The sequence below is a fragment of the Eleutherodactylus coqui genome, chromosome 11 (assembly GCF_035609145.1).
Source record: "Eleutherodactylus coqui strain aEleCoq1 chromosome 11, aEleCoq1.hap1, whole genome shotgun sequence".
Taxonomy (NCBI): domain Eukaryota; kingdom Metazoa; phylum Chordata; class Amphibia; order Anura; family Eleutherodactylidae; genus Eleutherodactylus; species Eleutherodactylus coqui.
In genome coordinates this window covers 15,459,475-15,486,403 of record NC_089847.1, presented here as the reverse complement: position 1 = coordinate 15,486,403, position 26,929 = coordinate 15,459,475, and the positions used below count along the sequence as shown (strand labels likewise).

At 47.3% G+C, this 26,929-nt stretch overlaps 1 protein-coding gene and 1 non-coding gene across 3 annotated transcripts; both read right to left on the bottom strand.

Annotated features, from left to right (window-relative positions):
- Nucleotides 1–3,867: 3,867 nt before the first annotated feature.
- On the bottom strand, nt 3,868–3,941 carry TRNAT-AGU (transfer RNA threonine (anticodon AGU)). The gene has a single exon. It is a non-coding gene; the product is annotated as a tRNA-Thr (tRNA).
- A 10,049-nt stretch (nt 3,942–13,990) lies between these two features.
- Nucleotides 13,991–26,646, bottom strand: WDR88 (WD repeat domain 88). Of its 2 annotated transcripts, none has more exons than XM_066582609.1 (11): nt 26,543–26,646; nt 23,496–23,606; nt 22,514–22,602; nt 20,399–20,462; nt 19,604–19,742; nt 17,335–17,464; nt 17,080–17,264; nt 16,700–16,803; nt 14,922–14,990; nt 14,612–14,704; nt 13,991–14,235 (listed from the first exon to the last, which is right to left on the bottom strand). In XM_066582609.1, the coding sequence occupies exons 1-11, from the start codon at nt 26,624–26,626 to the stop codon at nt 14,092–14,094; spliced, it is 1,212 nt and encodes a 403-aa protein (XP_066438706.1). In that variant the 5' UTR covers nt 26,627–26,646; the 3' UTR covers nt 13,991–14,091. The 2 variants fall into 2 exon arrangements, with proteins under 2 accessions (XP_066438706.1, XP_066438707.1); XM_066582610.1 differs by having other exon boundaries at nt 16,700–16,782.
- Nucleotides 26,647–26,929: the final 283 nt, after the last annotated feature.

Sequence of the window (26,929 nt, the reverse complement as noted above, 5' to 3'; positions counted from 1 at the left end):
AGGCATAGTACAACTATCCTACGATAAATGGCGCGTGTGCGAGCGTCGTCGACAGTTGCGCCCCCCCCCCCAAGTAGATAGTTTGATTTCCATCACTGCCACTAATTCTCTCACTTCGCGAGGTCATAGAAACATGAAATTTTGCACGAGCATTGATTATGTCATAAATAGGAAAAGTTAATGGGTCCCAACTCGATTATTCAATTCTATGCGCAAAAGAATTAGCGTCCAAATTTTACGTACGGAATCTTATTCTCTCACTTCCCAATGTCATAGAAACTTGAAATTTGGCAGGAGCATTGATTATGTCATAAATAGGAAAAGCTAATGGGTCCCAACTCGAATATTCGATTCTATGCGCAAAAGAATTAGCATCCAAATTTTACGTACGGAATGTAATTTTCTCACTTCCTGACATATATAAATGTCTGTCTGTCTGTCCTTTATGCATTACTACACCATTCATCCGATCGCCATGAGACTTTGGGAAGTTGTTGAGTACACTCCTGGGAAGATTATAGGCATAGTACAACTATCCTACGATAAATGGCGCGCGTGCGAGCGTGGTCGACAGTTGCGCCCCCCCAAGTAGATCGTTTGATTTCCATCACTGCCACTAATTCTCTCACTTCCCGATGTTGTAGAAACATGAAATTTGGCACGGGCATTGATTATGTCATAAATAGGGAAAGCTAATGGGTCCCAACTCGATTATTAAATTCTAAGCGCCAAAGAATTAGCGTCCAAATTTTACATACGGAATCTAATTCTCTCACTTCCTGATATATATAAATGAATGTATGTCTGTCTGTCTGTCCTTTATGTATTACTACACCATTCATCCAATTGCCATGAGACTTTGGGAAGTTGCTGAGTATACTCCTGGGAAGATTATAGGCATAGTACAACTATCCTACGATAGGTGGCGCGCGTGCGAGCATCGTCGACAGTTATGCCCCTCAGACAAAGATCGTTTGATTTCCATCTCAAGCACAAAAGCAAAAGGCATTACGAGCAACGGGATGAGTGTTCAACTACAAGATGATGCATCCACCGAACGTTTCGCAAGACAATTGCTGGATATTGAGAATGCTGAGGTAAAATGAAAGCTGTGCTGTGATTGGTGGCTACTTCTTATACTACTGAGGTAAAATGAAAGCTGTGCTGTGATTGGTTGCTATTTCTTATACTGCTGAGGTAACATGTATGCTGTGCTGTGATTGGTTGCTATTTCTTATACTGCTGAGGTAACATGTATGCTGTGCTGTGATTGGTGGCTATTTCTTATACTACTGAGGTAACATGTATGCTGTGCTGTGATTGGTTGCTATTTCTTATACTGCTGAGGTAACATGTATGCTGTGCTGTGATTGGTGGCTACTTCTTATACTACTGAGGTTGCATGAAAGCTGTGCTGCGATTCGTTGTTATTTATTATACTGCTGAGGTAACATGAAAGCTGCGCTGTGATTGGTTGTTATATATTATACTGAGGTAACATGAAAGCTGCACTGTGATTGGTTGCTATATATAATACCGCAGAGGTAACATGAAAGCTGCGCTGTGATTGGTTGCTATATATAATACCGCAGAGGTAACATGAAAGCTGCGCTGCGATTGGTTGCTATATATTATACCACTGAGGTAACATGAAAGCTGCGCTGTGATTGGTTGTTATCTAGATATATAAAAACGAATGGATGTATGTCTGTCTGTCTGTCTGTCTTCGCAGCAACGCGCGACGGGTAAGCTAGTAGCTAATAAAACACAGTATCATGGATGACGGCGGGGGAACGGAGCGCTTTCCCTGCGGTGAACAGACTCTAGCAGTTAGTGGATATACTGGGGTTGGCGCAGGTTATGGGGGCACTCTAGCGGTTAGTGGTATACTAGGGCTTGCACAGGTTATGGGGGTACTCTGGCAGTTAATAATATACTGGGGCATGCACATGTTATGGGGACACTAGCAGTTAGTGGTATACTGGGCACAGGTTATGGGGGCACTCTCTGGCAGTTAGTGGTATACTGGGACTGGCACAGGTTATGGGGGCACTCTAGCAGTTTGTGGATATACTGGGGTTGGCACAGGTTATGGGGGCACTCTAGCAGTTTGTGGATATACTGGGGTTGGCACAGGTTATGGGGGCACTCTAGCAGTTTGTGCATATACTGGGGTTGGCACAGGTTATGGGGGCACTCTAGCAGTTAGTGGTATACTGGTCACATGTTATGGGGGCACTCTCTGGAGGTTAGTGGTTATACTGGTGTTGGCACGGGTTATGAGGCACTCTAGCCGTTAGTGGTATACTGGGCACAGGTTATGGGGGCACTCTAGTAGTTGGTGGTATACTGGGCACAGGTTATGGGGGCACTCTAGCAGTTAGTGGTATACTGGGCACAGGTTATGGGGGCACTCTAGCAGTTAGTGGTATACTGGGCACAGGTTATGGGGGCACTCTAGCAGTTAGTGGTATACTGGGCACAGGTTATGGGGGCACTCTAGCAGTTAGTGGTATACTAACCACATGTTATGGGGGCACTGGCAGTTAGTGGTATACTGCGCACATGTTATGGGGGCACTGGCAGTTAGTGGTATACTGGGCACAGGTTATGGGGGCACTCTAGCAGTTAGTGGTATACTAACCACATGTTATGGGGGCACTGGCAGTTAGTGGTATAATGGGCACAGGTTATGGGGGCACTCTGGCAGTTAATGGTATACTGGGGTTGGCACATGTTATGGGGGCACTGGCAGTTAGTGGTATACTGCGCACAGGTTACGGGGGCACTCTGGCAGTTAGTGGTATACTGCGCACAGGTTACGGGGGCACTCTGGCAGTTAGTGGTATACTGCGCACAGGTTATGGGGGCTCTCTAGCAGTTAGTGGTATACTGGGCACAGGTTATGGGGGCTCTCTAGCAGTTAGTGGTATACTGGGCACATGTTATGGGGGCACTCTGTCAGTGGTATACTGGGCAAATGTTATGGGGGCTCTCTAACAGTTAGTGGTATACTGGGCACAGGTTACGGGGGCACTCTGGCAGTTAGTGGTATACTGGGCACAGGTTACGGGGGCACTCTGGCAGTTAGTGGTATACTGGGCACAGGTTACGGGGGCACTCTGGCAGTTAGTGGTATACTGCGCACATGTTATGGGGGCACTCTGTCAGTGGTATACTGGGCAAATGTTATGGGGGCTCTCTAACAGTTAGTGGTATACTGGGCACAGGTTACGGGGGCACTTTCTGGCATTGAGTGGATATCCTCTGCAGGGTATATGGGGACACTGGACAATGTTCCTTGCACAGTTATGGCGGCGCTCTCCGGCCGGTATGGTGGAGCATCTGTCCACTGCAGGACGAGTCGTCGGCGCGGTTTACCTCACAGCTCTGCCCCGTTATCCCCGGCGGCGGCAGTACGAGGGGTCATCCCGCTCACGGGTCATTTATACAAGAAAGCGGCAGAAGAAACCGTAAAATCCCCGTTCCCGGCGCGTCACACCCACGAGCAGCCTGCTGAACACCTGCAGTGCCCCGTCCTGCCGCTAGATGGCGCGCGCCCCCCGCAGATATCTCCTCGCCCGGGACTCAGTGTGACGTCATTATTACATCATCGCTTTATAGATTAATGTACAGGCAGCGAATAAACCCTCCGCATTCTGCTCTGCACTCCCGAGACACGGCGGTAAGCGGATTATGGATGTGTAGAGTTACGGAGGACCCGTCTGATAAAAGAAAGGATTGTAGTAAAAACGCATAAATACAATCAGTCCTCCCTCCCCTTCCCACAAGCGGAGCCATGTGATACATATAGGGGATATAAAAAGTGAAATAAGAAACACGCCCAAAAAAAAGTTTAAAACAAAAAGGCACCGCTGGGATTCGAACCCAGGATCTCCTGTTTACTAGACAGGCGCTTTAACCAACTAAGCCACGGCGCCGCACAGTGCTTCAAGCGCAAAACAGGCACCCTCAGTTATATCGCGGAGCTGCGGGGAGCGGATTACAGTCACTGGGTGCGCTGAGGATTATTTTTCCTCTGTTGGGGCTTCTTCACCCGGGGATGATGATGGTGGTGGTGGTGGTGGTGACGGTGGGGATTTGCGTGTGTTTCTGCGTACAGAAAAATCCTGCACGCAATACGCATAGACTACAACCCCTTGATTTCAATGGGTTCATTCTTTCTTTTTTTGAGTGCGCAATTCTTGTGGGCGCAAAAAATAGGAAACGCGCTATTTTATATGCACTTGCGTGCTAAAGAGCCTTGTAGCGCTCTATGGGAGGTGCGCAAATAATACACGTGGGTATGCGCAATACTCTGCGTAAACCTGTGCATGCCGGCGCCGCCTTTGGCTTAATAGCCATTTAAATCAGGGCACGGCGATTGCTCCACACATGTGAAGTAGCGCAAATACACACAGTATTATTTACAGGTAAGCGTACGGGGAAAAAAAACGCCTTGTTCGCTGCGCAAAAAAGTGGCGCAGGATACAGCGTATTTTGCAATATGCTGCTGTGACGCCGCCCTTCTAGAAGAATTACGTATCCAGTTTTGTACGGTTCTCGGCTCTAACTTGTCACTTTATATCTCATGGGCCGGCTTTACATGGGCGATAAAATTGCGCAATTCTCCAGCGATGTGAGAGCGTGTGAAATCACTGGAATCTGAAGCCCTTGTTTTTCAATGGTTTCCTTCACATTTGCGATGCAGCGTGATAAGAAAGAAAAAAATGCAGCATTTGTGCTATTTTGCTGCGATAAGCCTTTTTTTTTTCCCGCCCGTGTCTCCCTGTGGAGTTTCCGATTTATCGCATCGCAACACATGAACTTGCAATTTTTACGCGACACGTTTTTAACATTAGAAACGCCTATTGTCATCCATCACGCAAGAAAATGGCAGGCGGCAGTGAGGCGATGTTTTTCCTGGAAACAGCCTTTCCGACGCTCAGACATCGCACGAGAAAATATGCGATATTGCCACAATTTTGGTGTGGCGATATCGCACTCGCCTGCGTGAAACTAGCCTCGGGGTGCATTCACGCGGCCGAGGGCGAGATCGGTCCGAGAACCTCAGACTGGGATCGCGCTCGTAAAATTGTGATTCTAGAAGCGTTTTTGCGTTAAGAATACGTCCTATCTACGTATTGCTGACGGACGCTCGCACTTTACACGTACATGAAAAGATCCCATAGGAAATAATGGGCGGCTCCTTACAAGAAATCGCCCAAAAATAGGACATGAAGCGACGTGTCGAGTGCAGAACATTGCGAGAAATCATTTGTGATTAAAACACAGTGAAATCAATGTGTTATTGACACGCTTGAGCTTCATCTGGATCGCTATTAGATGGAAATTGCGCCTGAAACCCCCGGGTGTGAATGCAGTGTTAAGTCGGCTTCACAAGGGCGCATTTGCGCGCGCATTATGCAGAGAACAGAACCCATTGGTTTCATATACATTCTTGTATTTTGCATGCGCATTACGGTCGCGCAAAAAAAAAAACCCTTTGAATGCTCCCCTTTTCTGCGCACTAAGGGGTCCCCATTAAAGCCAATGGGGCGTGCGCAAATGCATGTGCAATACGCAAGAAAGTGCGCAATACCGATGGCAAAAGAACACATCTGGAGCTCAATAGGCAAACTGGCCATTGCAATCGGTCGCGCAAAAGAACAAGCTCTGTGAGCGGAAAAAGTACAGTAAGGCCTCCTTCCCACGGACGGATTTCCGCCGCGTAATTCCATTGAACCTAATAGCTCAGGGCTCACGATGCGGAATTCCACCACGGAATTCTGCACCGTGAAATCGCCCGTCCTCACCCGCGGCATGCTCTATTTGCAGCGGGTGTACGCGCGGACGGCTTCCATTGCAGTCAATGGAATGTCATGTGACGCGGTGGGCGTGTCATGTGACGTGGCCGGCGTGTCACATGATGCTGCGTCGCGTCACGCCGCAGCGTCATGCGGGAGCGAGGACGCCGGATCCGCAGGTAAGTATGGGGTCTCTGGGGGGGCGCCGTGACGGGCTCCGCAACGGGAATTCCGCGGCGGAGCCCGTCACGGCCGTGTGCAGCTGGCCTAAAAGATGTCAATATGTGCGCAAAAAAGCCCTGTTCAGTGCACAAAGTAGTTGCTCTGAGACACATACGGTTGTGCGACGGCAGATCTTAGGGCATGAAAATTGTGCGTGTTTTGTGCGTTGCAAGGTGCACAAAACACACACGAAGATACAACCCTTTATCTGCAGGGGGGCACTTACAGGGGCGATTTTTCAGAGATGTGGGGGAGAGGGGGGGGGGGTAGGAAAAAAAAATTTAAATCGCGGCACAATTTACTTTCGTGCAAGTCTCGCACAAGGATATTATAAGCAGATGTGCGGTCTCACGGCATCAGTCATGTCCGAGAACGCCGGGCTCGCTTTCGTACGTGTGAATGAAACCCCAAGTGGAGCAGGTTTCTTTCCCCTTATTAGTAAATGTAGAGGTTGGATTCTGGGAAGTACGGCGAGGGATACACAGAACGTTTGGCCACAATTTAGGTTTCCGGCACGCTGGCAATCGCAATTTTGCCGCGGCAAAAATCGCGCCTTTGTTCCTTTGATTTTTGAGCATCAGTGCTGATTTTTCTTACAAATGTCAAGAATTGCATTGCGTATGGGCCGCGGGTCTACATGTCCTCGCTAAGCGACGGCGCAGAAACTATGAATGAAAAAAAAAATAGGTGTACCGCATATGAACGCCGGCGTGAGTATGCGGTCATAGGCACTACAAGGCCTCAGCCCGGGCTCACAGCAGTAATCTCGCCGATAATATATACGTGCAACGTTGCGACTCAATTCTATGAAGCTGGAAAATTGCTCCGCAGTGTTCCGGAAGATGGCACGCACATACCGCACGGGGAAATAATGGCTCTTTTTCATCATTTCCTGAATTGAACTGCTGCTCTTTTTTTTTTTTTTTTCTATTAAACCCTTGACGCTTTTGGGCGTACATATACACGCTCCCTTATCAGGGTTTGTATGGAGCGGGATCATGAGCCGATCAGATGAAATTAGCACTGATGCTCAGCACCATTGTTAACCCTTTAAATGCGGCTGTTAATTCTGATACTGGCATTTAAAATGTACCAAATCAGAGTTCGGGGATCCTGAAAGGCCCCACTACCCCTGCAATAAAATCGCAAGGTGCCATTCAGTGGTCATCGCAGCCAATGACCAACGGGCTTCTTTAAGGCCCTTTGGGCTTCTATATATTTCTGCCTATAACCCGTCCTAATAGAATGCCAACTGGAACCACATATATTGCAGTACTGAAGTATTGCAGTATATGGTATATGATATAGAAGTTAAAGTCCCAATAGAAACTAAAAAAAAAAAAAGGAAAATAAATAGAGATGAGCGAACGTACTCGTTCGAGTATTAGCGTGTTCGAGATGCTCGTTACTCGTAACGAGTACCACGCGATGTTCCGGTTACTTTCAGTTTCATCTCTGAGACGTTAGCGCGCTTTTCTGGCCAATTGAAAGACAGGGAAGGCATTACAACTTCCCCCTGCGACGTCCAAGCCCTATACCACCCCCCTGCAGTGAGTGGCTGGGGAGATCAGGTGTCGCCCGAGTATATGAATCGGCCCCTCCCGCGGCTCGCCACAGATGCGTTCTGACATAGCTGAGGGAAAGTGCTATAGTGTTGGAGCTGCTATAGGGAGAGTGTTAGGAGTTATTGTAGGCTTCAAGAACCCCAACGGTCCTTCTTAGGGCCACATCTAACCGTGTGCAGTACTGTGGAGGCTGCTTTTTGCAGTGTTGCACTTTTTTTTTTTTTGGTATATCGGCCGTGCAGAGCATTGCGCCCTGCAGTAATACTCCAAGGACAGAAGTGCGTAGGCAGGGACAGAAGACATATTAATATTATTGATTGAATATAGGCAGTGGGCCTTTGCTAAAAAAATTTGGGCAAAAAATCTATTTGGCCTGCCAGTCACTGTGCTCAGTGTTCTGGGTCTGTCTGTGCTGGGTGTAGTAGTTCTACAAAATCATACGCAGCCAGCTAAGTGTTACAGCAGGCTTGCGCCAAATTATTTCCTGGCTCTGTCTGGGCTCTGAAATCACCGCTGTGTTGCAGTTCACAGTGCAACACTCTGCACTTCTGTGACACACTCCAGGGACAGAAGTGTGGAGGCAGGGACAGAAGACATGTATTATTGATTGAATATAGGCAGTGGGCCTTTGCTAAAAAATTTGTGGAAAAAAATCTATTTGGGCTGCCTGTGACTGTCCTCAGTGTTCTGGGTCTGTGCTGGGTGTAGTAGTTCTCCAAATTCATACGCAGCCAGCTAAGTGTTACAGCAGGCTTGCGCAAAATTATTTCCTGGCGTTCCGTAAGCGAAGTCAGCCTCCAACCACAGGCCAATAAGCGGCACATTTCATTACAGCGTTCTGTTTCTGCACTACTGGTAATACACCATGCTGAGGGGTAGGCCTAGGGGACGTGGACGCGGGCGAGGACGCTGAGGCCCAAGTCAGGGTGTGGGCACAGGCCGAGCCAGTGCGGTGGCCAGGGGTAGAGGCAGGGCCAGACCGAATAATCCACCAACTGTTTCCCAAAGCGCCCCCTTGCGCCATGCCACCCTGCAGAGGTCAAGGTGCTCTACGGTGTGGCAGTTTTTCACAGAGACGCCTAACGACCGACGAACAGTGGTGTGCAACCTTTGTCGCGCCAAGATCAGCTGGGGAGGCACCACCACCAGCATGCGCAGGCATATGATGGCCAAGCACCCCACAAGGTGGGACGATGCCCATTCACCGCCTCCGGTTTGCACCACTGCCTCTCCCCCTGTGCCCCAACCTGCCACTGAGATCCAACCCCCCTCTGAGGACACAGGCACTACCGTCTCCTGGCCTGCACCCACACCCTCACCTCCGCTGTCCTCGGCCCCATCCAGCAATGTCTCTCAGCGCAGCGTCTAGACGTCGCTAGCGCCACTGTTTGAGCGCAAGCGCAAGTACGCCGCCACGCACCCGCACGCTTAAGCGTTAAACGTGCACATTGCCAAATTGATCAGCCTGGAGATGCTGCCGTATAGGCTTGTGAAAACGGAGGCTTTCAAAAGCATGATGGCGGCGGCGGCCCCGCGCTACTCGGTTCCCAGTCGCCACTACTTTTCCCGATGTGCCGTCCCAGCCCTGCACGACCACGTCTCCTGCAACATTGTACGCGCCCTCACCAACGCGGTTACTGCCAAGATCTACTTAACAACGGACACGTGGACAAGCACAGGCAGGCAGGGCCACTATATCTCCCTGACGGCACATTGGGTGAATTTAGTGGAGGCTGGGACAGAGTCAGAGCCTGGGACCGCTCACGTCCTACCCACCCCCCGAATTGCGTGCCCCAGCTCGGTGGTGGTATCTGCGGCGGTGTATGCTTCCTCCACTAAACCACCCTCCTCCTCCTACGCAACCTCTGTCTCGCAATCAAGATGTGTCAGCAGCAGCACGTCGCCAGCAGTCGGTGTCATGCGGCGTGGCAGCACAGCGGTGGGCAAGCGTCAGCAGGCCGTGCTGAAACTACTCAGCTTAGGAGAGAAGAGGCACACGGCCCACGAACTGCTGCAGGGTCTGACAGAGCAGACCGACCGCTGGCTTGCGCCGCTGAGCTTCCAACCGGGCATGGTCGTGTGTGACAACGGCCGTAACCTGGTGGCGGCTCTGCAGCTCGGCAGCCTCACGCACGTGCCATGCCTGGCCCATGTCTTTAATCTGGTGGTTCAGCACTTTCTGAAAAGCTACCCACACTTGTCATACCTGCTCGGAAAGGTGCACCAGCTCTGCGCACATTTCCGCAAGTCCCACACGGACGCTGCCACCCTGCGGACCCTGCAACATCGGTTTAATCTGCCAGTGCACCGACTGCTGTGCGACGTGCCCACACAGTGGAACTCTACGCTCCACATGTTGGCCAGGCTCTATGAGCAGCGTAGAGCTATTGCGGAATACCAACTCCAACATGGGCGGCGCAGTGGGAGTCAGCCTCCTCAATTATTTACAGAAGAGTGGGCCTGGTTGGCAGCCATCTGCCAGGTCCTTGGAAACTTTGAGGAGTCTACCCAGATGCTGAGCGGGGATGCTGCAACCATTAGCGTCACCATTCCTCTGCTATGCCTCTTGAGAAGTTCCCTGCAAAGCATAAAGGCAGACGTTTTGGAATCGGAAACGGAGGCGGGGGAAGACAGTATGTCGCTGGATAGTCAGAGCAACCTCATGTCTATATCTCAGCGCGTTGAGGAGGAGGGGGAGGAGCATGAGGAGGAGGGGGAAGAGACAGCTTGGCCCACTGCTGAGGGAACAGATGCTGCTTGCCTGTCATCCTTTCAGCGTGTATGGCCAGAGGAGGAGGAGGAGGGGGAGGAGCATGAGGAGGAGGGGGAAGAGACAGCTTGGCCCACTGCTGAGGGTACAGATGCAGCTTGCCTGTCATCCTTTCAGCGTGTATGGCCAGAGGAGGAGGAGGAGGAGGAGGATCCTGAAAGTGATCTTCCGAGTGAGGACAGCCATGTGTTGCGTACAGGTACCCTGGCACACATGGCTGACTTCATGTTAGGATGCCTTTCTCGTGACCCTCGCGTTACACGCATTCTGGCCACTACGGATTACTGGGTGTACACACTGCTCGACCCACGGTATAAGGAGAGCCTTTCCACTCTCATTCCCGAAGAGGAAAGGGGTTCGAGAATGATGCTATACCACAGGGCGCTGGTGGACAAACTGATGGTAAACTTCCCATCCGACAGCGCTAGTGGCCGAAGGCGCATTTCCACGGCCCAGGTAGCAGGGGAGGCGCAGAGATCAGGCAGCATGTACAGCGCAGGCAGGGGAACATTATCCAAGGCCTTTGCCAGCTTTATGGCTCCCCAGCAAGACTGTCACCGGTCCCCAGTCAAGGCTGAGTCGGCGGGAGCACTGTAAAAGGATGGTGAGGGAGTACGTAGCCGATCGCACGACCGTCCTCCGTGACGCCTCTGCCACCTACAACTACTGGGTGTTGAAGCTGGACACGTGGCCTGAACTCACGCTGTATGCCCTGGAGGTGCTTGCTTGTCCTGCGGCTAGCGTCTTGTCAGAGAGTGTGTTTAGTGTGGCTGGGGGAATCATCACAGATAAGCGTACCCGCCTGTCAACCGACAGTGCCGACAGGCTTACACTCATCAAGATGAACAAAGCCTGGATTTCCCCAGACTTCTCTTCTCCACCAGCGGACAGCAGCGGTACCTAAACAATACGTAGGCTGCACCCGCGGATGAAAGCATCGTTCTCTATCACGATCCAAAACGGGGACCTTTTTGCTTCATCTATCTGTGTATAATATTCCTCCTCCTGCTCCTGCTCCTCCTCCTGAAACCTCACGTAATCACGCCGAACGGGCAATTTTTCTTAGGCCCACAAGGCTCAGTCATATAATTTTTCTAAACAATTTTTATACGTTTCAATGCTCATTAAAGCGTTGTAACTTTCACCTCAACCAATTTTTATTTTTACTGGGCTGCCTCCAGGCCTAGTTACCAATTAAGCCACATTAACCAAAGCGATTAATGGGTTTCACCTGCCCTCTTGGTTGGGCATGGGCAATTTTTCTCACGTACATTAGTACTGTTGGTACACCAATTTTTGGGGGCCCTCGCCTACAGTGTAATCCAATTAATTTTTTGCCCACCTGCATTACAGCTGACGTTACATCAGCTGTGTTGGGCACTGCAATGGGATATATTTATGTACCGCCGGTGGCTTCCTGGCACCCAGCCATGCTGTGGGTCCACAGGGAGTTGTAAATGCATCTGTCCACTTCTAAAGAACCCCAGTCTGACTGGGGCATGCAATGTGGGCCAAAGCCCACCTGCTTTAAACATGACATTATTACCTCAGCTGTGATGGGTAATGCAATGGGATATATTTATGTACCGCCGGTGGGTTCCAGGGAGCCACCCATGCTGTGGGTCCACAGGGAGTTGTAAATGCATCTGTCCACTTCTAAAGAGCCCCAGTCTGACTGGGGCATGCAGTGTGGGCCGAAGCCCACCTGCATTAAACATGAATTTATTACCTCAGCTGTGATGGGCAATGCAATGGGATATATTTATGTACCGCCGGTGGCTTCCTGGCACCCAGCTATGCTGTGGGTCCACAGGGAGTTGTAAATGCATCTGTCCACTTCTAAAGAACCCCAGTCTGACTGGGGCATGCAGTGTGGGCCGAAGCCCACCTGCATTAAACATGACATTATTACCTCAGCTGTGATGGGCAATGCAATGGGATATATTTATGTACCGCCGGTGGCTTCCTGGCACCCAGCCATGCTGTCGGTCCACAGGGACTTCACAATAGGGAGTTGTACCTGCCTGTGTCTATGAATTAAAAACCCTGCTCCGGTTGGGGCATGCAGTGTGGGCCGAAGCCCACCTGCATTTAATCTGACGTTAGCTCTGCTGTCCAGGGCACTGCAATGGGATACATTTATGTACAGCCGGTGGGTTCCAGGGAGCCACCCATGCTGTGGGTGCACACGGAATTCCCATTGCGGAGTTGTACCTGCCTGTGACTATTTATAAAAAACCGCGGTCTGACTGGGGCATGCAGACACCTTGACAGAATGAATAGTGTGTGGCACATAGGTTCCCCATTGCTATGCCCACGTGTGCAGCTCCAGATGGAGGTGGCACAGGATTGGATTTCTTATTGCTTCTGTACAGCATTGTGGACTATCGCCCCGCCCCTTTTAAAGAGGGTCGCTGCCTAGCCGTGCCAACCCTCTGCAGTGTGTGCCTGCTTTTCCTCTGGCAGACGCACTTATAAATAGACATGAGGGTGGCGTGGCATGAGGGCAGCTGAAGGCTGGGCAGGGACAGTTTGGTGTGCGCTGTGGACACTGGGTCGTGGGGGGGGGTTTGGGCAGCATGTAACCCAGTAGAAGTGGCAGCGGAGTGTCATGCAGGCAGTGATTGTGCTTTATTGGAGGTAGTGTGGTGCTTAGCTAAGGTATGCCATGCTAATGAGGGCTTTTCAGAAGTAAAAGTTGTTGGGGGGGGGGGGGGCCACTCTTGCCGCTATTGTGGCTTAATAGTGGGACCTGTGAACTTGAGATGCAGCCCAACATGTAGCCCCTCGCCTGCCCTATCCGTTGCTGTGTCGTTCCCATCACTTTCTTGAATTGCCCAGATTTTCACAAACGAAAACCTTAGCGAGCATCGGCGATATACAAAAATGCTCGGGTCGCCCATTGACTTCAATAGGGTTCGTTATTCGAAACGAACCCTCAAGCATCGCGAAAAGTTCGTCTCGAGTAATGAGCACCCGAGCATTTTGGTGCTCGCTCATCTCTAAAAATAAACATTTTATTATTATAAAATATAAAGGATACTAAGGTTCAACTTCCACCGTACTTTTCCAGTATCCATAATTAAAAAAAAGAAGCAAAACAAACACCGATTTGCTACAATTGTATTACTACCATAATAATGGAATAGTTACCTCGCACGGTGAGAAAAAAAAAATACACAACGCCAGAATTTTGAGTCACTCTGTCTCCAAGAGAAAAAAATTTAATAAAAGGCGATCAAAAAGTTGTACGTACTGAAAATTGGTACCAATATAAACTACGGGCCGCCTCTTAAAAAAACAAGCCCTCATACAACCCCTATGACAGGAAGATGATAAAAGATGAAATATATATTATTTAAAAGTAGTACAGCAGAAAAAAAAGTAACAAAATAAGTTTCATATGGTCATTCATACTGACCCACATACTGTAAAAACAATACACCCCCCCCCCCCCCCCCCACACACACACACACACGATGGCGAAATTGTGAAACTTCACTCCGCTCGGGAATTTGTAAGCTTTTTCAGTAAGCTCTAGGGCACATTAAATGGTAGCATTGCAATATACAACTCATTCTGCAAAAAAAATAATAAAACAGAGTTCTCAAAATAGCTATGTCGACAAAAAAATAAGTTATGACTCTTTGAAAGTGGGGAGGAGAAACCAAAAACGCTAAACAAGAAAAACAAACAAACAAAAAAAAGTACACAGCGCCCTTAAGAATTAATTACATGAGCTAGTTTGGGGCACAGCGGGCAGGGAGGGCATAGTATTAGATGGGGTAGGGAGGCGACAGAAGAAGCATTTGGCGATTACATTTGCGTTGTCCCAGTGCGCAACCGGAAACGGCTTCTCACATTCTTCACACTGGAAAGAAGCAAAAAGTAACACAGATTTTAGCAAAGAAACACAACTTAGGGGCTTCTAAGATGAACGCATGCGCAAATCCACCCGCCGCAACATCAAATATTTGTCCATGAACAAGTTATAAGAATTTTTTACTGTTCAACCCCAGCAGTTTTATGCTCGCAAAAAAAGTCTCGCCCTCTCTTTTCTCGTGCGCAGCAATTGCGAGCAAGAAACACTCTCACATTGAAATCAATGGTTTCGATTCGGCACACTTTCGTGGGTGTGATTTTTCACACACACAAAAATGTTCGCCTGATTAAGCCTTTGCCATGGACATCACTCCAGCCCAGACAATGGCGGCCTCAACGCACAATGGCTTCTATCCAGCATTTACCTTGGACAGCCGAGAGCCAATCGCCTTCTTGTTCTCGATGACAGCAGGAATTTCTTCATAATTCTCTAGATTCCACAATCGTACAGTCGAGTCCTGCATGAATTGAAAAGCCAATGAATAGACAGTGGGCACACAAGCGTTCCCGTGACCAAAGGTCCTGCGACGTCTGGTGGGTCGGGCTGCAGAACTGGTCGTGTAGGATGGCGGATGTAGTTATAGTCAAATGTTCATGTATTAAGAACGAATATGAGCGTCGTCCCAATTCACAAACTGCTGCAAAGACTGATGGAGAAGAAGTTCGTGTTTGTACCTTAGAAGAAGAAAGAATCCACTTTTTACTGGCGCTCAATGCGACATCCAGGACCCAATCAGCGTGACCCTAGTGAAATAAAAATAATAGAATGTCAGAAGTGACCCGAAAACTAGAGAGGTAAACAGAGTGACATCATAGCCAGAAATAATGACACTTTTACATAAGCAGATTCTCGTTTGAACGAGCGAGTGACGTCACCACTAATGCGTAATTGTTCACATTCGTGCAGAATGTTTATAGGCAGATCATCGTTGAGAATCGATCACTTCTCGCTCAGTGCTTTACATTCTATGCAAATAAGGGAGATGGCATAAAACCTCCCCAGCGCCACCTATTGGAAGGCAGCTTTCCTTCAAGCCAAAGTCAGACTCTTTAAACAAGCCTTGTAACAATGACGGGGAATTAAAAGCAAAGCCAGACTCCATGTACAGACAGCTGTTTCAGGGTATTTGCCCTTCATCAGTGTACAGTAGGAGTCTGGCTTTGCTAATGAGAGGCCTGGGAAGGGGTCAAAAATGCTATCTTTTCTCTTTAGGAAAAACACCTAGATAGTGAGTGAGGAGACTCAAATGGCCATGCACGCTCCTCTGTGTAATATGCAAATAAGGGAGATTGAATAAATCCTCCACAGTGCCACCTATTGGAAGGCAGCATTCCTTCAAGCCAAAGCCAGACTCTTTATACAAGCCTTGTAACAATGACCGGGAATTAAAAGCAAAGCCAGACTCTATTGTATGCGATACACTAAGTAGGGAGCGATTAAATGTAAGGAGATGTGAGCGAGCCAACGATAATTATAATTTTTATGCTGGCATTTAGACATAACGATTATCAGGCATTTTCAATCATTATAACGAATTTTCCAACATTAATCAGCATGTCTAAAAGAGACTTAAGACACACAAGAAAAGGTCATCATGTACTTTGGGAAATCAGAGTATAGGTATAAAAAACCTAATGACGTCACGGGTGAGTCTAACGCACACATGATGTCACAGTATAGCGGTAATGCAAAAACCGATATTGCAAAGTTATGAAATTAAGGGGATAACCAAGGGGTTCGATAGTAAAACTTAAAATGGGGCAGCATTCACCTTTGTACACCCCCTGCCATTGCCCGAGATTTTCACTAACAGCACCTTATGGGCTCACTCATACAACCATGATTTCGGCGCGCATTGCGCCCACAATACATGGCTGCGTGACACGCAATGAATGGAGCCAATGTAAGTACATGGACTTTCATTGTTCCATTCACACGAGCCCATAAATACTGCATATAGATACATGCCAGAAAAAGATGGCAGTATGCTCTATTTCTCCGCGTACCACGAAGCGTGAGCCCTATTTTTTCTATGGGCAGCGTATGCAATGCTGCCCAGATGCTATACATTGTGTATGGGTGGCAATATATATGCAACCCTGCTATGAAACACAGTGGAGATTAAAAAAATTTTAAGAAAGGATAAAGTTACACTGTGTATGACCGCGGGCGTACGATACACGGTCATGTGCAGTGCACTTGCTGCCATACACGGTCTCTGCCAGCTCACACAGACCAGTAAAATACCCCGAGACGTCCGCAGCATTTTAAGCATACGGTCGTGTGAATAAGCCCCTATATGTCTGAGCAAAAAATGAGCCTGCACAGTTGTTGGCCCTGATGACAACTGTCATAGCTGCTACCCTGGTAGGTAGGTAAGACAGATGGCGGAAAGACAGACAGATGTAACTATTAAATTACATGCAGCTCACCAGTCAATAGGAAAACACACCTTTAACACAAGCTTCTTGTATTTGGATTGCACATCCCAGAGGACAATCATTCTATCATATCCTCCAGACAAGAGGACAGAAGCTGGAAGGACAGAATAACATCCTATTAAATAAAAAAAAGAGGCAGGAAGATAGCGGCTGCCCGAACTTCCCCACACGTGGTTTACTCATGCGCGATTTGTACGGCCGGGAAAAGAGGTAGTGAAAACAAAACCACTGAAATCCCATAGAGATCAGTGGTTTGGTTTTGCCCCGTGTGATTATCACGGTAGTATAAGGGGGGAAACCCACGCTCGTCTGAGTCGGCCCTTATAATATATGTGTCGGACTCTCAAAAAGCAACATAAACCTTGATAGAAATAAACATTATAAAACGCACCGTCCTGAGAGAACACGCAGGAGCTGACTGATCCAGTGTGAGCGCTGAAGAGATAATCTGGTCCGCGGCGGCGGAAGTCTCCGGTGTTAACATCCCAGATCTTTAAACCTTTGTCCCAAGAAGCTGTGCACAACGAGCGGCCGTTGAAGCTGAAGCAGCAGTCTGAAATAACGTTGTTGTGCGCACTGCAATAATTATACAATAATGTAGCCTTCTTACAGAATTCTGTTTTGGACTTTCTTCATCGTTTCTTACCCTTTTATTTGGATAGTTGTGCGTCTGGCAGTTACGTCCCACAATTTGACAGATCTGTCGGATGACACAGAGCAAATTCTCTGACTTTCCGGATCGAAGCAGCACCTTGTAATGGTTGACGTGTGATGGTCTGGAAGAGTGAAGAAGACATTCCATGAGCACACAGAGCACCGGCTTCATTAATGATACAAAGCGTTGGGACCGACCACAGCTAATCAGAGTTTCCTGTCTATTTCCAGCGCAGGTCAGAGATTGAGAGCAGAGATCTGATGCAACATCTCGACTTTATACTTACACTAGCCTTTTTGGTTATAGATTAACTCCATAATCCCTCCCCAGGGACAATATCAGTAGGGTAAGGGGTGAGAGGGGATCGTCATATCTGGACTTGTAATTGGAAGAATTCCCACCAGACTAGAAGACCTTTAGTCCTCTTTACCGCTGTCTGCTGGAAGGACATCTTCAATTTCACCAAAAAAATGGAAAAAAAATGGGAAAGGAGGCTTTAAACCCAAAAAGAATGTAAGGAACTGTGCAAACACCTTGGTTACTTGCATTACAAGTAGAGATGAGCGAGTTTACTCGCTAAGGCACATTACTCGAGCGAGTAGTGCCTTAGCCGAGTATCTCCCCGCTCGTCTATAAAGATTCGGGGGGCGGCGGGGGGCGGGGAGCAGCAGGGGAGAGCGTGGAGATCTCGCTCTCCCTCTCTTCCCCCCGCTCTCCGCCGCAACTCACCTGTCACCCGCGCCGGCCCCCGAATCTTTAGAGACGAGCGGGGAGATACTCGGCTAAGGCACTACTCGCACGAGTAATGTGCCTTAGCGAGTATACTCGCTCATCTCTAATTACAAGGTAAGAGAACTGAACATCTCCATAAATTAAGGCTTGTACACACCGGCGCTTTTGGGTTCCTTTTTTCTGCTCTGTTAAAACGGAATCCAGCGACCAAACGGAAGCATCATATGATGAAGCAGAGAGACCCCATTGACTATAATGGAGTCCGTTCGGTTTCCAGCTTGGCTTCCGGCATTTTACAGGACGAAATAGCGCAGAACGCTGCTTTGCGCTTTCGTACTGTTTCTTAATGGACTTCAAACAGAACCAGGACCTCTGAGACTGATGCGTATAAGCCCTGAATGAAAATGAACATTGGTTGCCTTTATAGGGGTGAGAAAGAAAAAAAAAAAAAAAAAAATCACATGAGATTTGAGTGTTGTGAGACGCACATGAGCGATGCTCTCCAGCAAACAAATCGTGGCATGTTCTATCTTGGCGTGCTCTCGCATCGCAGCGCCCATTGTTTGGGGCTGGCAGCAGTATCCCAACATGTGTTAGCTGCATGCGATGCGAGGTCTTCCATTGAAAATAAAGGGAGGAACTCTGCGATCCTCCCCGAAGTAATTCGAGGCGGTTTTGACATAAATACGGCTCGCATCCAGGGCAAAGCAGTGATACACGGCCCCATACCGCGCTCGCCCGTGTGAAGTTAGCCTTAGTCTTTTCAGGCAGATTTAAAAGGAGAAATTATTTTAACAAGAAGAATACAATGTAGTAAATATGAAGGGGACATAAGATACTATATCTAACACACTAAGGCCGGTAACATACCAGCGTACTTTGTCCTGGCTTGACCATGGGTCTCCTGATCTGAACTTCGAGCAGTATAGATTCCTATGATCAGGGGCGTAACTAAAGGCTCAGGGGCCCTGATGCTAAACGTGAGCTGGGGCCCCCCCTCTATCTGTATCTGTACCCGTACCCATACCTAAACCATGCTGCACAGAGGCATAACTTGAAGCTTCTGGCCCCCAATGCAAAACCTGTAACAGGGCCCCCAACTATAATGCTTTATTCATAGTACTGGGCTCCCTACATGGAGAAGAGAGGCCTTATGGGCCCCCTAAGGTTCCTGGGCCCGGGTGCAACCGCACCCCCTGCATCCTCTATAGTTACGCCCCTGCCTATGATGCTAGGAGTAAGGGTCAGGAGACCTGCGGTCAGGCAGGGACACGTGTTCATATTACAAAAGTAAAAACACGGTCACATTACGCTGGTACGTCACCAGTACAATGCGGTGATCCCCACCGTGGAGCTTGGGTCTCAAACGGAGTCATTTCAGCTGGGACGTTCTTCACACCAGAGGAGAGATGAACTCCTTGGACCGTATAATGTCGCGGCTCCTGATCAACCTCCCGTGTTGCATACGATTCACAACCTAAAACAGTTTGGAGACCCCTGCACTATATATCATTAAGGAGAGGCTTACCTTTAATATACATCACTTTAGAAGCTGTGGCGCAATCAATGATACAGATGCCATTGTCCATATCCACACCACATACTACGTGCTTCGCATCTCCCGAAACATTGCAGGATGTAACAAGGCCGTCCACGCTCACCGACCACTGATAACACAAAATGACACATTGGGGTCTGTAATATGTATATATGCACACACTCGTTAGCCAATTGTGGCCCTTTCACAGTTGCAGTTTCCTTGTATGGAAATAAGACAAGTAACCCTGGAAAAACATCCAATGAAAGGCAATCCTATGGAAAGAAACAACTTGTCAGCGAAAGGGGTCAGAGGAGGATGTAAAGAATCATTATAAGGAACAAGCGCTGCACTGTGAAGTGCAGACAAATACAACAATGCTGCTTCGACTAACGTGTTCGAACACACAATGTCGTTCCTTAACGTGAACGGACCATACCGTAGATGCAGACGAACAGTCCCAGCACCGTTGTTGAGAAACAGAAAAGCGAACTTCCAGTGAACAAAAGAGTGCAAAAATTGTTTTTCCTCTGCTCAGGGATACATCTCCTGCTCAGATGGATCCAGATTTCTGTTGCACCGTGATGATAGGAGGTCAGTATCTGGTGCAAGCAGCATGAATTGATGAACCCTTCCTGTCAGGTTAGTCAAGATGAAGATAGTGCAGGGAATGGTTTCTTGGCACATGCCAGGCCCTCTAATACCTGCGGGTGGGTGCCACGAAGAATGTATATGGCATAAAAAAATACATTTCTGTAAGAGGGGTCATTAAACAACGGTACATACCAGTACTTTTCCAGTCTCCAGATCCCAAAGCTTCACAGTTTTGTCATAAGATGATGTCACCATCCTGGAATACAAGTATCCAGAGAAAGGTTATCACACTAGAAGTAGAAATGTTAACTGCAAGTAACATGAGGATTACTGATCAACATAATCAAGTCAATGTGATCCAAGATATAGGGTATATATTAATTATACACACACACACGGCAGTAACACAGATTGTTCTAGCTTCTGAAAAGTACCCAACTGTCCCACCAATCTTGACAGCATGGTGCCCAAGTCCCCTGTGTAAATGGAGCTGTGGTTAGGCATACACGCTACAGCTCCATTCATTGTCTATGAGACTGACAGAGTCCAATAGACTGTTTTAGGCTGGGTTCACACAGGGCGGATTTGCCGCGTTTTTTCCGTTGCGGTTTTGCCGCAGAAGAACTGCTTCTGCGGCAAAACCACTTCAAAGGTTAATTTGGGCTTGCGGATTTCTGCGGATTTTCGTGCGGAAAAATCCGCAAGCGTTTGTTTCAGCAGTGCTTTTTTACTTTTTGCCGCGTATTTGGTGTGGATTTGGCTGCGTCCATAGAGGTCTATAGACAAAAAAGCGCTGCGGAAAAGACCGTAGAATGAACATGCTGCATCTTTTAAAACCGCGCCGCAGTTGCATTTCCGCACTGCGGCTGTGCGGAAAAAATCCGCACTGTGAGAACAGCTTTTTGGCAAATCTCATTTGCGCTGCATTGCACTGCAAACGCAGCGGTTTTGCCGCAGTGCGGATATGCAACGGCAATCCGTGGCAAATCCGCCCTGTGTGACCCCAGCCTTAAAGAAAGGTAATGCACAAGCATAACCACAGCTCCATTCATACAGGGGACTCGATGCCCCCTGTTCTCATAATTAGCAAGGATTCCAGTAGTCAGACCCCCAGTGATCACACACGTCTCACTTAGCTTATGGATGGATGATAAATGTTATCTATGGGCCATTTGCTTTAAGAATAAAGCATACTTCTCATAATGCTGCATTGTAGCTTCATACCGGATAAGGTTGCCCAGCTCTGATCTAGACTCTGTATATAAATGAAATCTCCCAAGAATGATGGAAGCTGTGGATTGTCTTTGCTGTACATGACCCCTCATTCTCTTCATGTACCACAAAGCCCATAATATGAACCACATGAATGCAGAATGGCTTTATGGTTGCACAAACTGAATTCAAGGCCAAATCCAATAAAGGGGTTGTTTCAGGATGAGAATCTCAGTCCATTATCCCAATTAGGGCATATAGATGTCACGCTGGGACCCCCATCTATGTGTCAAAGCAGCACCCAGCGCATCCATGCATGAGATAGACGGCCATTCAAGTAAATGGCCAACAATGTAATACTAACATCTCCAGTTTAACCTGTCGATAACAGCTGGAGGCAGTTGGATGAGAGATACAGATACTTTTTAGCAATTCTACCCAATGTGATGGTTTTATGGCCCCATTTTCTTTCCTGGCGTTTTAAAATTATTCCCCCCCCCCCCCCTTTTTTACGGGTAATGTGTACAAAGAGTTTAAAAAAAAAAAATTTGAATTTATAGCTTTTTATTTTTAATATTGTTGTGTTTGTATTAAAATAAAAAATGTGAATGTGATCACCATTTTGCGTCAAACATTTTGATATATCATTTGTATAGACTCAAATAACAGGGTTAGTTTGGCGAGGGTTAAGGTTGGCGTTTTTTTAATATATACCGTATATACTCGAGTATAAGCCGAGTCAATAAGATTTACCACAAAAAACTGGGAAACCTTATTGACTCGAGTATAAGCCGAGTAAAAAAAAAAAAAAAAACTCAATACTATAGTGACATTAGTCACTTTGAATGTTAGTCTGCGGTCTGCTAAGACCCTGCAGCTCTGACATGCTAAGGGGGAAGGCAGAAGCGGTTGAAACTGCTCTGTCTTCTCCTTCGGGTCCTCGGCTGTCTATGACAGTGGAGTATCCGACCTGCTCCTGTAAGACTGCAAGAGCAGGAGCTTTACTCTCGCATTGTATTTTTACTATGGCTTGGACCAAGAGCCTTATATTTATGACTTAAGCGGTTCAAACCAAAGTTGAGAAAAAAACCTCACCTTTTGTTGTCGCGTGTTGGATTACACTCAGAGATAGGACCAGAGTGATCATCTGTATACTCACAAATTGGGGAAGAGGTAATGAAATCCTAAAAAAAAAAAAGAAAAAAAATACTGCATGGTCAATAGGAATCACATTCTAGTAGTCCTTTTCAGCGAGTCCTTCCTCTAAACAATAAGCCGATCACTGAGTGTTCCACATTTTGAAACCTCGAAAACCCAACTCCTCCCCAAATAACTGTTATCGCTATAAGAACCACTGATTTTCTTTGCAAGAAATAAGACATTACATGGCACTGTGGCCATTAATATCCAGGCACCTCATTGATTTCCCCACACCAGAGTCAAGCTTCATCATAATGCCTGCTTTATACAAGAGCTCTCTGCTCTGGCTAATGGAGGGGGTCAAATTAAGTGGAGGAGGTCAAAGTTGGGAGCACTTCTATTACCTAAATATGTTGTAATAGGGAACATAGAAAGGAGTTGTCTAGCAGAGAGCATGTCTCTAAGCTATGTGCATAAATCCTGCACAAAATCGCTATATTGGTGCGGGAAAATGCAGCGATATCGCACAGAACACAGATGCGATATTGCTGCAATTTTCTCACAGTGATATCGCTGTCGCCTGTGTGAAAGAGGCCTAAGTGTCAGCCTATTAGGCTCTGTGGTCAGTGTGAAAAAAATGCAGGATTTTAGATTTTTTTTTCTTTTAAATACAGATTGTAACCAAAAAAATATATATATATTTAATACAAAAACACGGTTTATAGAATAGGTCATTTACTGAGGTCACCTTCCCTTTAATAATTCCGTATTGACTTCAAGGTATCATCTGGCTATAGCGTTTTTTTATGGAAATATATGCGTCTGTGTGTGGGACTGCCGTAAAATAATTCTATCGTAATATACCATTATGTTGTCAACTAAAGTCCACAAACGCGTAGGAAAGCGCGGTATCCAGAAGCGCTCAGCGTTGGCCTACCCACAGTTTTGTCGTTCCATCATGGGAACTTGTTAGAATTCTTGTATCCTCAAAAAGGAAATGGCAAGAAGTCACGGCACCGCTGTGCGCCTGTAAGACTCGAAAGGGAACCTGCAGAAAAAACAAAAATGTGATGATATATATAATAAATGACAGAAATCCAAACTGTTATCATCTCTATAAAATATCTGTCGGGCATGGATGTTAAAAGCCGGTGGAACAATTTATAAGGAGAGGAAACGTGGGAACACTGAGGGAAGGGCGATGAGTTATACTGCAGAGCGTAAAACACAACGTTAAGGGCTCCTACCCACTTGCGTTTTTTTTTTTTTTAACATTGCGTTAACGCTGCATTTTTTTTAACACGATTGTCAATGGGACTTTCTAATGTTAAAAACGCATCGTACAAAAATCGTAAAGCACAAACTTGCAATGCGTTTTTAACATTAGAAAGTCCCATTGACATTTGCGTTTAAAAAACGCAGCGGTATCGCAGCCCCCAAATCTTGCCCCCATATTGCGCTTGCCATCCATGTGAAAGCCCAGTGAATGTGAGGCATTTTCATGTGAAAATAGCCTTGCATTATTTCGGGGATGAAGGGGATCCCTGCAACTGCCATCACCGCCACAGCAGAGGATCGGGGAGTTCTTCCATTGCTTTCAATAGCAGATCTCACGATGCTGGTGCCGGCCCCATTAAAGACACTGGGGCTGCGATGCGAGATCACACAGCCAGATAGAACACGCCACGGATTGTTTCCCGCATCACATCACGGTGCCTTGCATGAAAACATCGCTCATGTGTATGACCCCCTTCAAAAGAATGGGGTCCATATTTAAGCAATGCTCAAATCTCGTGCGATTTTCTCGGCCGTGTGAAGCCTGCTTTGACATTTGCGCCTGGGGTTCCGTTCAGAGAACAGGAAAGGGGAATCCCCTGGCCGAATGGATCTGTCCTATGACGGAACCAAACAGCGCCAAACAGACCCGATTGCCTATAAATTTGCGCTCAGTATTTTACCGGAGGAAAAAGTGTTGCGTACAGCGCTATTTCTTCTGATATTTTGCGTTGGATCTGCGACTGAACCTCCGAAGGCAGATGTGATGGCAGCCTAACTAATCACACCTTCCCTTTGGTGGTGATCACTGGGATCGGTCTGATCTTGTATAATTTCCAGGAGACGTGGGAATACGAATATGTTTGAATGACCACCTTAGGGTGGCTTTACATGGGACAACTATTATCCGAAGAGGCGCTTAATAGTGTATGAAAGCGACAGCCGTTGCGTTCACTAGTCGCTTCGCTTCAGCTCGTAGTCGCGGGTTGATTAATTATCATCTGGTGTAAACAGGTACTTGTTGGCTTACAACAAGTAGCTAATTACTTCGTAGAGTGCGCATTTGTTTGGTGTCCCAACATCTTACCCTCCCACTGAATGCTCATTGGTTCCCAAAAAGACATAAATATGCGCCACCAATCAGTCGAACTAGCGAGAGACGGCAGCATTGTGTTCAGCGATCATAATATTAAGCAACCAGTAAACAATCGCTCTGCGTAAACGCACACGAACAGGCATTTGTACGTTTTAGCGACTATTTTGAAAAACTACAAGAGCCCCTCCTCCCAAATGTTTTTTGCGTGCACAATACGCAGAGAATAGAACGCATTGATCCCGATGGGATTGATTTATTTCTGGTTTTGAAGAAGAAAAAAAAAAGGCGCGCTCTATTTTCGTATGTATTTGCACACCAAAGGTCCCCATAGAAATCTATGGGAGGTGCGCGAATGCGCAATTCTGTGAAAGAAAACGCATCTGTACCTCATGATGAGCCAATACGCGGGTTTTCTGCGTATGTTGTGCGCATTCACGCACGCCCATTAATTTCAATGGGCTCTTGAGGTACGTAAATGTGAACCAAGGTAGGTCAAATCGGAGCAGCAAAACAAACTCCTGCTCGCAGACGTGAACGCAGCCTACGGCCCCCGTACACCACCGTGTGCCATACGTGTAAATCCACGGACAGCACGCGGCTGCATTATGGCGCTATTAGGACACGCACATTGACGTTTTTTGTATTCGACTGATGGTTCGTGTGAAAAAAATTTTAAAAACTCATTGAACGCCCTTAGCGTAAATTGGACAACGCACGGACTTGTGCCTGTGTACTAACTCATACGAGTCGCCCCCAAAGCTTCTCAGAAGCAACTCGAATTCACAGCTACTGTGCGCCCAGCCTACGGTCTCCTTCACACGGATGTATTTGCACGTGTAAATCTGTAGAGACTAGACCCCACTAATTTCAATGGGTTTGTTCTTCCGCGTCCTTTCTCTGCGCACATGTCTCACGCTTAGAAAAAAAATGCAGCATGCTCTAATTTGGGGCGCATTCACACACCAAAGGTTCCCTTTGAAGTCTCTAGGAGGTGCGCAAATTTGCAATACACTGCTCAATTTTGTGGAAAAAAAAAAAAGAACACATCTTGATCAGTAGTGCTCTGCATGCGCAAAACATAAAAAAGCACGTGTTCACCGCGATGAGGCACGCACAATTTATGCATTCGCTCGTGTGAAGCCACCCTAAAGCATAAACTGACCACAGAGCGGCGGTATTATTATTTTTTTCTCTCTCTCTCTGTGCTAAGCCACTGGCGGTATTGTTTTGAGTATGGCAAGTTGTCTAAAATATGGCGGTGCTACTTAGGGGCGGTACAACAATATTCGCTGAAATAGCAAATAAACGTCACCACCACCAACCAAACTTTTCATACTTGTTCAAGATAACTGTAGAATGGTTGCTATGGACACCATAAATCTAATAGCATCATAAATCTAAATCTATATTAGGCTAATGAATATGTATAAAGTAAAAAGTATGTATAAAGTTTAATGAAAAAAAGGTCCCCATAGCGACCAATCAGCTCGTTCCTTTCATTTTTCTCTCTGCTTCTGAAACATGAAAGAAGCATTCTGATTGGCTGCTACCGGCAACACCTGTCAGTTCTAGCGCTAGGGAGGTGGAGGACAGCGCTGCTGATAGCTGACGACCTGGGACAACCGCTCACTGTCCCACATGTTCTCCTCCTCGCTGGGTTTCGTCTTCAGAAGGCATCCCTGATCGTTCAGCGACATCTCTCCGCACAGCTCAATGTTTCCCGAGTTTCCGTCTCCATAGCAACAGCTACGGTGGCCGCACTGGTCCAAACTAGTGAGGCACCGCGCTATGCGAAATTCCCGCCTTTTACCTCCAGTGTTGGCTAATGTCTATCCCGCCCTTCACGCACCATATAATGGAGGAGCTTCATTAAGCAGTGTAGTTTCTGCTTGCAGCTTGCCTCACTACCTCAGGGGTATTTTAGGAATGGGGGAATGATAATTACTTTTCATGAAAAGCGCACACAGTGTTTTGCGGGGCCTCATAAGACGTCTCTCGCC

What these genes read in the sequence shown, in the direction of transcription:
- WDR88 (XM_066582609.1), bottom strand. Translation starts at nt 26,626, where the DNA reads ATGTCGCTGAACGATCAGGGATGCCTTCTGAAGACGAAACCCAGCGAG. An exon ending in CTGCGTGTTCTCTCAGGACG is followed by an intron (nt 16,804 to 17,079) that starts GTGCGTTTTATA and finishes TTTATTTAATAG; the next exon opens with GATGTTATTCTGTCCTTCCA. An exon ending in TTGGCTCTCGGCTGTCCAAG is followed by an intron (nt 14,236 to 14,611) that starts GTAAATGCTGGA and finishes GCTTCTTTCCAG; the next exon opens with TGTGAAGAATGTGAGAAGCC.